The sequence below is a fragment of the Phoenix dactylifera genome, chromosome 5 (assembly GCF_051530095.1).
Source record: "Phoenix dactylifera cultivar Ajwa chromosome 5, Ajwa_hap1_PhDact_Kaust_v1.1, whole genome shotgun sequence".
Classification (NCBI taxonomy): domain Eukaryota; kingdom Viridiplantae; phylum Streptophyta; class Magnoliopsida; order Arecales; family Arecaceae; genus Phoenix; species Phoenix dactylifera.
Genome location: NC_143194.1, coordinates 36,490,827 through 36,506,004, shown reverse-complemented (window position 1 = coordinate 36,506,004; position 15,178 = coordinate 36,490,827). Strand labels below are relative to the sequence as shown.

Here is a 15,178-nt window from a genome sequence, read left to right as displayed (position 1 = left end):
ATTTGGTCGAGGTATATCAAATTACGGGATAATCCGGTAATTCCTGAAAATTATCTATCTGAAAAAATAATAATGGGAGAAAATAAATTTTACTATATTTGGTTGGTAGAAAAATTACTTTAAAAATAACATCAAAAAAGATTATTATATTTTGTTAGAGGTAATTTAATATGGTAATTATTGCTGGTGGTCCAAACCGAGAACGATTGGCACAGCGGTGTGAACGGGGTTCCGTTTGAGTTGCCTTGGTTAGTGTTGATTGCGCTCCACCTTCCACCAGGAAACCTACAAGCAAGCCTCGCACCACCACTGGGGTAGTGGGGGCCCTCCGACGATCAAGTCAGAGGAGATTGGAGGAGAAGGAGAGATAATAGTAGCAAGTAAGAGAATGCTCTGGAAGTTCTCGCTTACCTCCCCCCCCTCCTCCTCCCAGCCGCATATATACCAGGCTGGGGGGTCTTTCAGGGGGGTTCGTCATCGTGGGGCACGATGGAGCTGCCACTGACACGGCCGTTACAGGGCGTCGTGGGGCAGCGCTGGGTACGGCCATGACAGGGCGTAGTGGAGCTCCGCCTTGTACGGCTGTTACAGGGGATCGTGGAGCAGCGCCAGATACAACCGTTGCAGGGAGTAGTGGAGCAGGAGGCTGCGGCGTGCCTCTGGGGAATAGCCTGTCGTTGTCGAGAGATGTCCGACTCGGGGTCGGGCTGCGGAGACGAAGATGTCCGACTCGGGGTCGGATTGCTGGATCAAGGGGCAGCCGACTCGGGGTCGGGCTGCGGAGCCGAAGATGTCCGACTCGGGGTCGGATTGCTGGATCAAGGGGCAGCCGACTCGGGGTCCGGCTGCGGAGCCGAAGATGTCCGACTCGGGGTCGGATTGCTGGATCAAGGGGCTGCCGTAGTCTTCCTGGGCGCGCGTGCCGGTCACGTGGGGCATGGTGGCTAAGTTCCCCCGTAACAGTAGCCCCCCACTTCCGAGCCTGGAACCAGAAGGGGAACGGGTGAAGGGAGTGATGCTTCGAGATTGCCGCCATCCCTCGGAGAGGCGCGCGCGCTTCGAGCTCCCCGCCTTCTTTATGGCGTATGGCGGTTGTTGCTGACCTGGCAGTCTGAGGATTTCGGCGGACATCCTTCCTTAATGGCGTCGATTCGCCTTTGGGGCGCGAGCGACCCTTCGGCAGCCAGGCGTCCTCTGGCGTCACCGAGGCGTCATTGCCTGCTGATTCTCCAACCGCCTCCCTACCCCCTGCGGACGTGCCCGGCGTTCCCGACCCGGGGGTTCCTCCAAGCTGACCTTCTGTATTTTTGTTCTTTTCTTTGTGTGTTGGCGTTTTGCCAAGTTGTATGGGTCTCGGCCCTGAAACAATGAAAGTTAATGCAAATAGAGTTTCTTCATTTCACTTTCGTCCTTCTTCTTTTTAACTCTTGGTAGCGTCTCGCTGACTCCCGACTCTTGAAATTCTTCTGGCGCTAGGCCAGGTATCCGAGGGTTAGGCCTCAAGGAACTTCTTCCGGCGCTAAGCCAGGCATCCGAGGGTTAGGCCTCAGGAACTTCTTCCGGCGCTAAGCCGGGCATCCGAGGGTTAGGCCTCAGGAAATTCTTCCGGCACTAAGCCAGGCATCCGAGGGTTAGGCCTCGGAAAATTCTTCCGGCGCTAAGCCAGGCATCCGAGGGTTGGGCCTCAGGAAATTCTTCCGGCACTAGGCCAGGCATCCGAGGGTTAGGCCTCAGGAAATTCTTCCGGCACTAGGCCAGGCATCCGAGGGTTAGGCCTCAGGAAATTCTTCCGGCACTAAGCCAGGCATCCGAGGGTTAGGCCTCAGGAAATTCTTCCGGCGCTAGGCCAGGCATCCGAGGGTTAGGCCTCAGGAACTTCTTCCGGCGCTAAGCCAGGCATCCGAGGGTTAGGCCTCAGGAACTTCTTCCGGCGCTAAGCCAGGCATCCGAGGGTTAGGCCTCAGGAAATTCCGCTCGTTGGTCGGCCAAGGCTGGCGCAAGCCGAGGCGACCGGTCGGGGCTTCAGGCTAGTTTGCTCCCGGGATGATCATCGGGTTAGCCTGGCATCCGAGGGCCAAGCCTCGGGAGATTCCGCTCGTTGGTCGGCCAAGGCTGGCGCAAGCCGAGGCGACCGGTCGGGGCTTCAGGCTAGTCTGCTCCCGGGATGATCATCGGGTTAGCCTGGCATCCGAGGGCCGAGCCTCGGGAGATTCCGCTCGTTGGTCGGCCAAGGCTGGCGCAAGCCGAGGCGACCGGTCGGGGCTTCAGGCTAGTCTGCTCCCGGGATGATCATCGGGTTAGCCTGGCATCTGAGGGTTGTCAGGCCTCAGGAAATTCCGCTCGTTGGTCGGCCAAGGCTGGCGCAAGCCGAGGCGACCGGTCGGGGCTTCAGGCTAGTCTGCTCCCGGGATGATCATCGGGTTAGCCTGGCATCCGAGGGCCGAGCCTCGGGAAATTCCGCTCGTTGGTCGGCCAAGGCTGGCGCAAGCCGAGGCGACCGGTCGGGGCTTCAGGCTAGTCTGCTCCCGGGATGATCATCGGGTTAGCCTGGCATCTGAGGGTTGTGAGGCCTCAGGAAATTCCGCTCGTTGGTCGGCCAAGGCTGGCGCAAGCCGAGGCGACCGGTCGGGGCTTCAGGCTAGTCTGCTCCCGGGATGATCATCGGGTTAGCCTGGCATCCGAGGGCCGAGCCTCGGGAAATTCCGCTCGTTGGTCGGCCAAGGCTGGCGCAAGCCGAGGCGACCGGTCGGGGCTTCAGGCTAGTCTGCTCCCGGGATGATCATCGGGTTAGCCTGGCATCCGAGGGCCGAGCCTCGGGAAATTCCGCTCGTTGGTCGGCCAAGGCTGGCGCAAGCCGAGGCGACCGGTCGGGGCTTCAGGCTAGTCTGCTCCCGGGATGATCATCGGGTTAGCCTGGCATCCGAGGGCCGAGCCTCGGGAAATTCCGCTCGTTGGTCGGCCAAGGCTGGCGCAAGCCGAGGCGACCGGTCGGGGCTTCAGGCTAGTCTGCTCCCGGGATGATCATCGGGTTAGCCTGGCATCCGAGGGCCGAGCCTCGGGAAATTCCGCTCGTTGGTCGGCCAAGGCTGGCGCAAGCCGAGGCGACCGGTCGGGGCTTCAGGCTAGTCTGCTCCCGGGATGATCATCGGGTTAGCCTGGCATCCGAGGGCCGAGCCTCGGAAAATTCCGCTCGTTGGTCGGCCAAGGCTGGCGCAAGCCGAGGCGACCGGTCGGGGCTTCAGGCTAGTCTGCTCCCGGGATGATCATCGGGTTAGCCAGGCATCCGAGGGCCGAGCCTCGAAAAATTCCGCTCGCTGGTCGTGCGCCTGTCGCTTGCCGCCCGACGGGATTTCTCCGTGGCCAGCTGCGATCGTGTTTCTTCTCCTCTCCAAGCGTCGCCTGGGGAACACCAGATGGGCATTAAATGCTAATTGAGGGGTTACCTGGAAAATCGGATCGCCAGTTGCTGCTTGCGAGGAGTGTCAGTTAAGCGGCCGCGATACGCGCGTTCTTAGAGGCGGATGCGGCCTGGGCGCGAGCGGAGATATGTGGACCTAGGGGTACAGGCCACCCGGAGTGTCCTGCACAAAGAATGCGATTAAGGAGAATAACGCTTAGGAAATCGCGGGAAGATACGCCTCGAGAGCCGGTGAACAAGGTCCGATACAGCCTCCCTTCATAGAGTACGTAGTGGGCGGACTTCATAACAAGTCGCCGAGCTTGATCTTCGTCTTCAGGGAGGATCCCTTCGGCGAGGTAGGCGACAAGCGGGTCCATCCAAGACGGTTCCGGATCAATCGCCATCACCGCTCCAGCCTCGCCGATGCTCGGGGCATCCAGGGTCTCCAGGTAGATCGCCCTCGACAAGTTGTGCGCGTCTGCGCCCACTAAGCGGGACAACCTGTCGGCCCTGGCATTTTTACTTCTTAGGACCTGCTGGATGTCGACACTGCCGAGGTCGGGAATGAGTGCTTGCACCTTCCGGACGTAATTCTGCATGGTCGGGTTCCGGGCCTCGAACTCCCCACGGACCTGCCCGACCACCAGCTGGGAGTCGGTGAAGACCTTCAGGCGCCGGATGCCGAGCTCCTTGGTGAGTTTGAGTCCCGTGACTAGGGCATCGTACTCCGCCTCGTTGTTGGTCACTAGAAATCCGAACCTCAAGGCGTACTCGGCTATCACTCCATCAGGACTGGTAAGGACCAGCCCGGCCCCTCCACCTTCGGGGTTCGACGACCCATCGATGTGAAGCGTCCAAATCGGGAGGTCGAGGCTGGGTGTTTCCGGCGACCTAGGTTCCGCCTCCTGCACCGTGCACTCAGCGAGGAAATCCGCGAGCGCCTGGGCCTTGATGGCGGGTCGGGGCTGGTAGCGGATGTCGAACTCACCAAGTTCTACTGCCCACTTCACCAGCCGTCCCGCATTCTCAGGATTGCTGAGGATCTGCCGCAGCGGTTGATCGGTCAAGAGGGTGACAGAATGGGCCTGGAAATAGGGGCGAAGCCTCCTGGTCGCGGTCAGCAGCGCGAAGGCGATCTTTTCAGCCTTCGTATACCGCGTCTCGGCATCCCGTAGGACCCGGCTGATGTAGTACACAGGCTTCTGGAGCTTTGCCTCTTCCCGAACCAGTACCGCACTGACTGCGGTTGGGGAGACCGCCAGATAGAGGTAGAGCATCTCCCCTTCTTGTGGCTTGGACAGCAGGGGAGGAGACGCCAAGTATTCCTTGAGCTGGTCGAATGCTGCTTGACATTCGGCCGTCCAGAGGAAGTCTTTCGGGCGTTTCAACACCTTGAAGAAAGGTTGGCAGCGTTCGGCCGATTTTGCCACAAATCGTCCGAGCGCGGCGACCCTCCCAGCGAGCTCCTGAACCTCCTTCACTTTGGTCGGAGGGGACATATCTTGGATGGCCTTGATTTTGTCCGGGTTGGCTTCGATCCCCCGCTGGTTGACAATGAAACCGAGGAACCTCCCGGCCGAAGCGCCAAAGGCGCACTTCGCTGGGTTCAGCTTCATGCGAAACTTCCGCAAGGTGGCGAAAGTCTCCTCCAGATCCGCGATGTGCTGGTCTGCATGGCGGCTCTTCACCAGCATATCGTCCACGTACACCTCCATGTTCCGGCCGATTTGCTCTTTGAAGATTTTGTTGACGAGGCGCTGGTAAGTGGCGCCAGCATTCTTCAGACCGAAGGGCATTACCTTGTAACAGTACAGCCCCCGGTCTGTTATAAAGGCAGTTTTCTCCTCGTCCTGTGGAGCCATCATTATCTGGTTGTAGCCGGAGAAGGCGTCCATGAAAGACAGCAGCTGATATCCGGAAGTCGCGTCAACCAGTTGGTCTATCCGCGGAAGCGGAAAGCTATCCTTGGGGCATGCCTTGTTCAGGTCGGTGTAGTCGACGCACATCCTCCACTTTCCGCTCGCCTTCCGGACAAGTACGATATTTGCCAGCCATTCGGGGTAGCTGACCTCCCTTATGAATCCTGCCTCCAAGAGCTTGTCTACCTCCTGGTCGACCACTCGGATCCGATCCGGGGCACAGTGTCTCTTCTTCTGTTTTACCGGTCGGTGGGTCGGGTCGACGTTGAGGGCGTGAGAAATGACCTCCGGGTCGATCCCAGGTACATCGGCCGCCGACCAGGCAAACACATCGACATTGGCTCGGAGGAATTCCACCAACCGGGCCCGAGCTCCCGGGTCGAGATTGGTGCCGACCCGGATCGTCCTGTCCGGGCGACCTTCCTCGAGGGGAACTTCGATCACACCCTCGGCCGGCTCCCCGTGCCGCAAGGCCACCTCGTCTCTGGCGTCGAGGGACTCGACGCTTAAGGCTTCTACGGGCTTCTTCCCTTTGAGAGTTGCTAGGAAACATTGCCTTGCGGTCGGTTGGTCACCTCGGATCTCTCCAATCCCGGCCGCCGTGGGGAACCGCATGAGCAAGTGGTACGTAGAGACCACCGCGCGAAGGGCGTTCAGTCCGGGTCGTCCGAGGATAGCGTTGTAGGCCGAGGGAACACGGACGACCAAGAACCCGAGCCGCACCGTGGCTTCTGCGGGTGCAACGCCCGCAGTCACAGGCAGCTCAACGACACCTTCGGCCGAGATAGCGTCACCAGTAAATCCTATGAGGGGGGTGGATGTTTTGTGCAACAATTGTCTGGACAAGCTCATCTTTTGGAAGGCCTCGTAAAACAAAATATCAGCTGAGCTTCCACTATCCACAAGAACACGCCTTACATCGTAGTTTGCCATAGTGAGGGAGATCACCATGGCGTCATCGTGGGGGGTCTGAACCCCCTTTACATCTTCATCACAAAAAGTGATTACATTACCGACCCTCTGCCTCTTTGCGACGGCTGCCCCTGACGCTTCAGTCGAGCCCCCTGCGTTCCTCTCGGGCCGGGGGCAGCCCCCAGTGATAGTGTGGATCACGCCCGCGACGGGTCGATTCTGCTCCCGAGGCTCCTGAGGGGCCGGGTCGGCCGGACGCGGGTCTGCGGGGGGACGTCGGTCGTTCACATATCGACCGAGACGCCCTCGGCGGATGAGAGCCTCGATCTCGTCCCGAAGCTGGAAGCAGTCTTCGGTGTCGTGGCCGTGGTCCCGGTGGTACTCACAGTACGCCCGAGAGGGCCTCCTCCCAGGAATCTTCTTCATCTGTCTCGGGACCGGGAGGTCCTCCCGCCCCTTGATTTCTATGAGGATCTAGGCCCGGGGAGTCAGGAGAGGAGTGTACCGGTTGAAACGTCGGGGCGGAGAACGAGGGCGTAGGGCGCCGTGGTTCCTCGCCGGCGACAGGCTTCTGCGCCGACGTTGAGGCGTCGGGCTCCTCCTCTGGCGTGCCTCTTTTCGCCTTTTCTTCCCGAGCTTTGGAGGGATCTCGGCGGCCTCCTTGCTCCGGTGGGCGGCCGCCTCCTCGGCGTCCGCATACTGGTTCGCCCGGGACAACAGCTCCGGGAAGCTCCGCGGCAGGCGTTTGTCCAGGGAGAAGGTGAGTCTGCCCTTTCGGAAGCCACGCTTCAGGGCTGAAAGAGCCACCTCCTGGCTCAGGTTCCGGACTTCCAGCGTAGCCTTGTTGAAGCGGGTAAGATAATCCCGCAAGCTTTCTCCCTCGTTTTGCCGGACATCAAAGAGGGAGTCGGAGACCAGTCGCCGCCGGCTACTGACGGCGAAATGGGTGATGAAGAGGCGAGTAAACTGGTCGAAGGACTGGATTGAGTTAGCCTCCAAGCCGGCGAACCACGCCCTTGCCGGGCCACGGAGGGTCGCCGGGAAGGCCTTGCAGAGGAGAGGATCTGATGCTCCGTGGAGGAGCATAAGGGTCCTGAAACTCTCGACGTGATCCCGCGGGTCCGCCGCCCCGTCATAGGGCTCGATCGCCGGCATTTTAAACCCCGGCGGATTCGGGGTCCGCAGGATCCTCGAGGCAAGCGCCGGCTGGGAGGAGATCTCCAAGTCGGCGAAGGGATCTTTGGAGTGGCCCTTCAGGACCTGGAGTTGTCGGTGGAGATCGTCCACCCGCCGGTCCAGGGAGCGCGACCGATGGGTGGGAGACAAGGAGCACCGAGAGGGGGACCGACTGGAGCGCGGGTTCCTTGAGGACTGGGGGGTCTGGGAACGCGCCCGGGCCCGCCTCTCGTACTCCGCGCAGCTCCGATGGGAAGGTCCCGGCAGAATGGACCGTGCTCGAGAATCTTCCTCGTGCCGGCGCTCCTCCCCATGGGAGAGGAAGGAGCGTGGGTTGAGGAAGACAGGTGAGCGCTCAGGGAGCAACGGCTCCTGGACCCGCTGCGGCGCCCGAGACATCACACCCTGCAGGTTCTGCACTGCCTCCGCGAGGGTGCGAACCTGCTGGGCTAACTGGTCGAACTGAGCGGCTTCGACCATCTGAATGGGAGGTGAAGCGGTGAAGTGTTGCTGAGAATGTGTTGGAGACGCAGCGGCCTCCCGGCCGGAGGCGCGAGAGGCCCCGCGACCGGAGGCATTGGAAGCTCCACGACCACCTCGCCGTGCCATTACGATCGCTCTGAGATTCGGCCCTCCTTCTAGCGCCAACTGTTGCTGGTGGTCCAAACCGAGAACGATTGGCACAGCGGTGTGAACGGGGTTCCGTTTGAGTTGCCTTGGTTGGTGTTGATTGCGCTCCACCTTCCACCGGGAAACCTGCAAGCAAGCCTCGCACCACCACTGGGGTAGTGGGGGCCCTCCGACGATCAAGTCAGAGGAGATTGGAGGAGAAGGAGAGATAATAGTAGCAAGTAAGAGAATGCTCTGGAAGTTCTCGCTTACCTCCCCCCCTCCTCCTCCCAGCCGCATATATACCAGGCTGGGGGGTCTTTCAGGGGGGTTCGTCATCGTGGGGCACGATGGAGCTGCCACTGACACGGCCATTACAGGGCGTCGTGGGGCAGCGCTGGGTACGGCCATGACAGGGCGTAGTGGAGCTCCGCCTTGTACGGCTGTTACAGGGGATCGTGGAGCAGCGCCAGATACAACCGTTGCAGGGAGTAGTGGAGCAGGAGGCTGCGGCGTGCCTCTGGGGAATAGCCTGTCGTTGTCGAGAGATGTCCGACTCGGGGTCGGGCTGCGGAGACGAAGATGTCCGACTCGGGGTCGGATTGCTGGATCAAGGGGCAGCCGACTCGGGGTCGGGCTGCGGAGCCGAAGATGTCCGACTCGGGGTCGGATTGCTGGATCAAGGGGCGTCCGCTCGACAATCATCCGCTGATATATATTGTTTGCCACAGAGGAGGCACACCGGACACTCAGTTTTTTTTTTTTTTCCGCTATGACAGGTAATTTATACAACACATGTGCGCGGATACATCCAATAAAATTAGAACAAAATATCACGGAATTTCCAAGGCAGCTCTCCATTTTCTATCCACACGGTACTGCCGGTGTGGTTGGCCACGTAGGTGGCCATGCAGTCCGCAGCTTCATTAGCTTCTCTAAATACATGAACAACTCTTTCATCCCTCATAATAATGCAGATGTCACAAAGCGGTGGATGGTCATCGGCAGCGACTTTCGAACTTTCTGGATGCAGCTACTGATCGTGGTCGAGTCACTCTCCAAAATAACTGAATTAGCTGATAGCGCATGCTGAGCATGTTGAAAAACTATCTAAGTTGCCTTTATTTTTGCATTGAAAGCCGTGCAATCGAATAACTGATGCTCTTGCTGCTTCTCCCCATCCTCCACCTTCTCCTCCTCCTCCTCCTCCTCGGTGCGGGGGACCTATGACATAGAAACGGACAAGCATCCTACGGTGGCACTCACCTTCAACAAATTCCTCCTTTTCCTCGTTATGTGGGGTAAATACTTGACCGGCCTGGTCCATGAGAAATTTTGAAGGCATTTTTCCTTTTTGTTTTTTTTTTATGGCGTGGATCAGGGTCCAACATGATCCAGAAGAACCAGAAGATTATGTGTCAGGTCAGGTTTATAAAGTAGCTGATGGACGGTAGCTGATATTGATAAAGGAGAAAGAGGAGCAGAGACGGAGAGGTGGAAGAGGTGGAAGCACAGCCATCTGAATCCATAGTAGACTCTTTAGACTGATTAGATCATGCTGGGCTGCACTTTAGGGCCAGACTTTGACCCATGAGTTTGAGAAAATATGGGCTTATCGGCCCATTTTATGGCCTACTTCCGCAGGTAGTGAACTCATTTGAATCCCCTCTAGTCTTGGGGGGAGGTGTGGTAAGAAAGGTCAGAAAAAAAAAAAATACACGAAAATTTGCGTCGTTTATGATTTAGCTAGTCATTTTCCATGAATCTTCTAACCTCCTCACCAACGATATTAAGTTATTGAACTGGATAATAGAAACTGGAACTGGACTAATCAAAACTAAGAACCAACGTCTTTACTTTATTCTTCAAAAAATGTATTGCTGATTTTTGGCTGCTGACCTTTTAAAAACAGGCTCTCACTTTAGCAAAAAAAAAAACACAGGCTCTCGTGTTCTACGCCATCTGAAAGGTCCATTTCTAATAATGTAAGGGCATTTAAGATTGACAGGCCAGTGGCCTTTGCGTGTCAATTTCCTGTCTCTTTTGCTCAAATAATATAAGATTTAAAACTGAACTTCAATCATGCAGAGAAAGCTCTTCTCTCTTTTTTTTCTAACTTTTTACTGATAGCATTATTTGACCATAGGATTCTATCGCCGCACTAGGATCGTACCAGCCAAATATTTGTATACGTCGTACGTACACAACAAATTCAACTGTCACACAGAGAAAGGATCCGAAGTCTTAAGCTTCCACACAAGTAGATAACAGGGACGAGCGGAACTCTACGAAAAAATACACTAGTACTAGCCGAGCAGCTGCACCTCAATTTATGTGATTTGTTGAAAAAGCTTTACTATACCAATTTATGTGACATGGATTGTGTGAACCTTCTTAAATATAAAAAATTATTTTTTATATTGTATATAGCATGCAACTAATCACAACTATCCGTTTTTATAGCCGTGCAATATATACTTGATGAATAAGATTCATAAAAATAAATTTTTATGATTGGTCATACGCATAATCACATGACGCATGCAGTATAAAAACTAATTTTATTTTTAAATATAAAATTTGTCGGTCCAAAATATATATATATATATACATACACACATACATATACATTTATATATATATCTATACATACATATATACACACATACATACATACATACATAAAAAAACGGAAGAAGAAAAACGTTGATATAAATGGGATAGGCCGTCCGAACGGCCAGGTAAACAGTTTCCCATGTGAATCCACCCAGTGAACTTGTCAATCTCACAAATCCTTCCTCCGAAGCCCATTTTCGTCCGGTCAAAACTTATGTTCATAGGTGTGTGGCCCCCCACCTTCTAACCACGATCAATTGGGACCCAGGTTACATGACCAGAATCTAGCTTTTTTTTTTTTTTTGATGATAAAGGGAGGCATGGGCCATCAGGTAATTTATTGCAGGATAGAAGTAGATTTACTTGTGGGCCACTTCTTAAGGATGGTTCCAACTACTTCCAGATGTCGGCTTAGGATTTACATGCAGTGAAGAGTTTACGTTGCTCATGCAACATGTAAAAGAGCTTCGGTTACAGTTATTAGGTTAAGCTCGGTTCCAGAATCTAGCATTTTTATTGTTTCTTTTCTTTTTGATATGGTTATATAATCTGGATGAACTGTTCGGAAGGTCAAGTTGACCTGGCCATTATAGGAGGTGAGAGAGCTCAATTCAGTCTGGCCTACTCTAATATAAAAAGATTTACCCAAGTCTTTTTTTTTTCGCTAGAAAAGACTTACGTTCCCAAGTCTTTGCTGATTACCTAGCGTCTCTCTGGTTGTTCAATATTTTGTTCTGGAGTCTGCTGAACCGGACAGACCCGCTGCAGTAAGTATCCACTTAATTCGCTAGTTTATGGTTCGGCCATAGTTCAGTCGCAGTTCAACTGCATCTTTCTTCTTTTTCACTCAGCGGCCGATCTCCTCAAGGATATCACCAAATCAGCCACCGATCCTTCTTTTCTATGATCTAAGTCTTTATCCTCTCTAATATATGATATAAGAAGCTCATCTGAAAATACCTCTCATAGTCCACAGCTCAAAGCACTTCATATAATGGTTTGAAATGCAATAAGCAGAAAGGTCTACGGTTGAGTTTAAGGTTAAAAATTGTTTAATGGACAATACTAAACGTTCTTATATTTGAGCATATTCGAAACCATTCATGTAAAGTTTCACATATATCCAAGCCATGAAGAAGTAGACGATCGATCGGTGATCTCCTCCCAAACAGCAACATGGTCCTTCCAAATCAGTAATCGGTAAACTCCTCCCAAATTCGCAACCAGTCCTTCTATCACCTCTCTCGCATGATTTTGCCAAGAGGAGGAAGAAGAAGACGACTGGGCCTTCTTGTCTCGATCTGCCTGATTCGAAGAAGATTTTTTTCTTAAGAAAAAATGATTTCTTTTCTCCGTCGACCTCCAGAGACCTCCCTGTTGTCTCGATCTGGTCGATCCGCTTCCAGATCAACTTAGCGGTTCTCATCCAAGCAAGCGGTTGCCATTTTCTCTGAATCGAGCAATAGGAATAATAGAATAAAAAAAGAGTTTTCTCCTTCACTAAGAAGAGAAATTATTGTTTAAGACCACGGCCCGTCTGACGGGTTGACAAGATACGCAGTTGATCCGGACGATTCATAATTTAACAAAATATTAATCAAATTGTTAACTTTAAATAAAATTTTAATATTATATTAAAAAATATCTTAAAAATAACCAAAATAATTTAAATAATAAAATAATTTTTTTAAAGACAATATATATATATTATTCTTTCAACTCAAAAATATTTTTAATTATTCATATGAGAAAAACCGTTTTACTGACGTCATTAATTTAATTGAATATAAATATAAGTTTTATAAATTATTAGACATAAGTATAATAGATGTCAATCTCAGAATTTTTTTATAATTTACTTTTTATTATTATTAGTTAAATGCACTAGAATGCCTTCTGAGTTCTAACTTATTCTAAGAGCAATCTATGGTAATTCAGAAAAATTGCTCGAAACTACCGCTGAGGTAAAGGATGGGTAGCTGGTAGGGAAGGCATGCACACTTCTCTTTAGAAACCAATTAACAATGAAAAAGAAAAAGGTTGGTTTTGTATTGGTTTAAACTTGCTATCCAAGTTTGCTGACCTGATGAACAAGACGTAGCTCGTTATACATAGACAAGAGAGGTCTAGTGGCGTCTGGTGAGCCAACCAACTCTCAAGGTCTCCAAACGCTCCAGCCTACCCATAGTCTTCAAAAACTCGGCATAAGAGCATTCGTCGTTTTGAGGTTGTGAGATGGAATAGGTGCTGATATCCAAGCTAATCGAAGATAATATTTAATATCAGATGGTTGATAGGAGATGCTACGAACATGATGGAGGATGCATGGTTGAAAAAAAACTCTCTTTTGCTTCTCTTTTTTTTTTTTTTTTTTTCCTCTCTCTTTCTCTATTCGGATCCATTCGGTAAATCCAAACACAATCCAAAAAATAATTCGGATCCAATTTTAAGATCCGATCCGGACCAACGGATCCGACCGAATTGAATCTACACGGGTCGGGCTGGGCCGGGTCGACCCGGCCCATTTGTAGCCTTAATCCTGACCTTTCGGATCTACCTTCGAAGGGAAGGTCCGGGTGCACACAATGGGCGCAGGTAAGTGGCGTACTTCTGGAGGATGACAGGTTTACATTCGTAATAAATGACGGACCACAGCCCGAGAAGCACCCTACTTTCCCCTGGACAACCACGCATCCCCGGCCCCCGAAACGAAACCGGGAGCACCGCAACAATAAATGATAGGCATCCCTTGATCCGTACTTCGTGAAATGAAAAAAATCATAGAAGAAAAATAAGTTACGATGCTGCCGAGCACCAAACACGAACCACGCCAACAAGTTCATAACATTAAGCTAAAATTCTAAGTAATCACCACCAGCTAGTACAAATATAGCAAACTAATAACCTGAGAAGGTTTTCTGCCGCTATTTTTCGAGAAAGACGAAAGAAATACCCTACTTTTCTTATTCAGTTATTATTTTATCGCGGTAGTAATTACTAAATTTAGTTTCCGGCTCCACGGTTGAGCATCTCCCTGTACCTCATGATGGAGTTGAGCCGCTGAAGCTTGAGCTGCTGCCGGAAGCGGTTGATGAAGTCGTCGGCACGGGCATCCACCTCTCCTCTCTCGTCCTCCTCCTCCGCCTCCCGTCGCCCAGTCCTCGCCCTTGTCGTCGCCGGCTGCAGCATCACCTCCACCTCCTCGGCATCGAAGTGCGCGAACGCCGACTTGTCGCTCGCCGACTTCTTCATCTTCGCCGCCAGCTTCACCGGCACTTCCCCCGCCGTCGGGTGCGTATCCGACTGGCTCCGGTCGAAGTGGTGGTGCTCCTCGCCTGCGGGAACGGCCTCCGGGACCTCGGATTCAGCGGCGATGGCGGGATCCAGCGAGGCGTGGAGGGTTTCAAGCGGCTCGGACCGGGTGACTGGCGGCGGGGGCGCGGTCTCGAGGGGGATGTTGCCGGAGCAGTAGCGGTAGAGGTTGAAGGAGCGGAGGCGGTCGAGGACGAGGGAAGGGGAGCGGGAGAGCTTGCGGGGGTCGCCGGCGTCGGCGTCGCGGCGGATGCCCTTGGAGGTGACGGCGATGGTGCCGACGACGACGTTTAGGAGCACGAAAAGAACGGCGGGGGTGAGCCAGCCATGGAACGATGCCCAGATCGACAGTATCGCTTCCCCCAGCATTTTGTGGTTTCTCTCTCTCTCTCTCTCTCTCTCTCGTTTTCTTTTTTTGTACCAGAGTATTATGTTTCTTTTTCTTGGGGGAGATGGGATTAGAAGAGGGGATGGGGTTGTTATAGTTGGAAGTAGATCATCTTGTGGACCGCAAAGTAGATCATTTTGTGGACCGCAAAGTAGATCATCTTGTGGACCGAAAATCTTTGCGGGATTCCATATGGTCACCTTATTGGTCGCTGTTCCTGTCCTGTTTCCGGTCGGCGCTATCATCACTCAAAAGGCTTCTTGAAACGATAGTGGGCCGCCACCAAGATGGTAGGCTAGTGGTAAGAGGACGATAATTCTGTCTAGATTATCCAGATTCGAAACGCGCGGACGTTGATTAAATTAGGGGACCGAATGCTCCACGTCCGGATGGCTTGCTGGTGGTTATGCTTTCCTTAGGGTGACGTATTCACACGTGAGGCGATGAGCTCACGGGTCGGAAAAGGTACGCGAAACCTGCGACCTGTATCGAACATTTCCTGATGGAAGGGGGGCCCAGTGGGGACTGCTAAAAGAGCTTGAGGTTTCGAATTTACACACTCGTGCTTTCTAAAATTGGATACTTTGTTTTAAATTGATTGTTGCTCTCGCTTAGTTTCTCTCTATGCTTCAATATATAAGAAGTCTTTTGTTTGTTTTTTTTTTGGATAAAAATGGTAATTCATATAGCTCTAAGATGAGTACATCCTACTAAATTAGAAGAAAACAAAAAATACAAATAGGGCAAAAGTTCTATTTTACAAAATAAAGCAACTTTAAAAAAATATAAGAAATCTTTTATTTTAATAAATTACTCTTAAGCAACTTTTTGTATTAATTTTAAAAA

General features: G+C 52.6%; 1 protein-coding gene across 1 annotated transcript; it reads right to left on the bottom strand.

The window, feature by feature from the left end:
* Positions 1-13,455: 13,455 nt before the first annotated feature.
* Positions 13,456-14,528, bottom strand: LOC103699945 (pathogen-associated molecular patterns-induced protein A70-like). The gene has a single exon (XM_008781932.6). It carries the CDS (start codon positions 14,311-14,313, stop codon positions 13,636-13,638), a length of 678 nt encoding a protein of 225 aa, XP_008780154.3. The 5' UTR covers positions 14,314-14,528; the 3' UTR covers positions 13,456-13,635.
* Between the last annotated feature and the right edge of the window lie 650 nt (positions 14,529-15,178).

Bases quoted from the DNA above. Each gene is read 5' to 3' on its own strand.
- LOC103699945 (XM_008781932.6), bottom strand. From the start codon at position 14,313: ATGCTGGGGGAAGCGATACTGTCGATCTGGGCATCGTTCCATGGCTGG.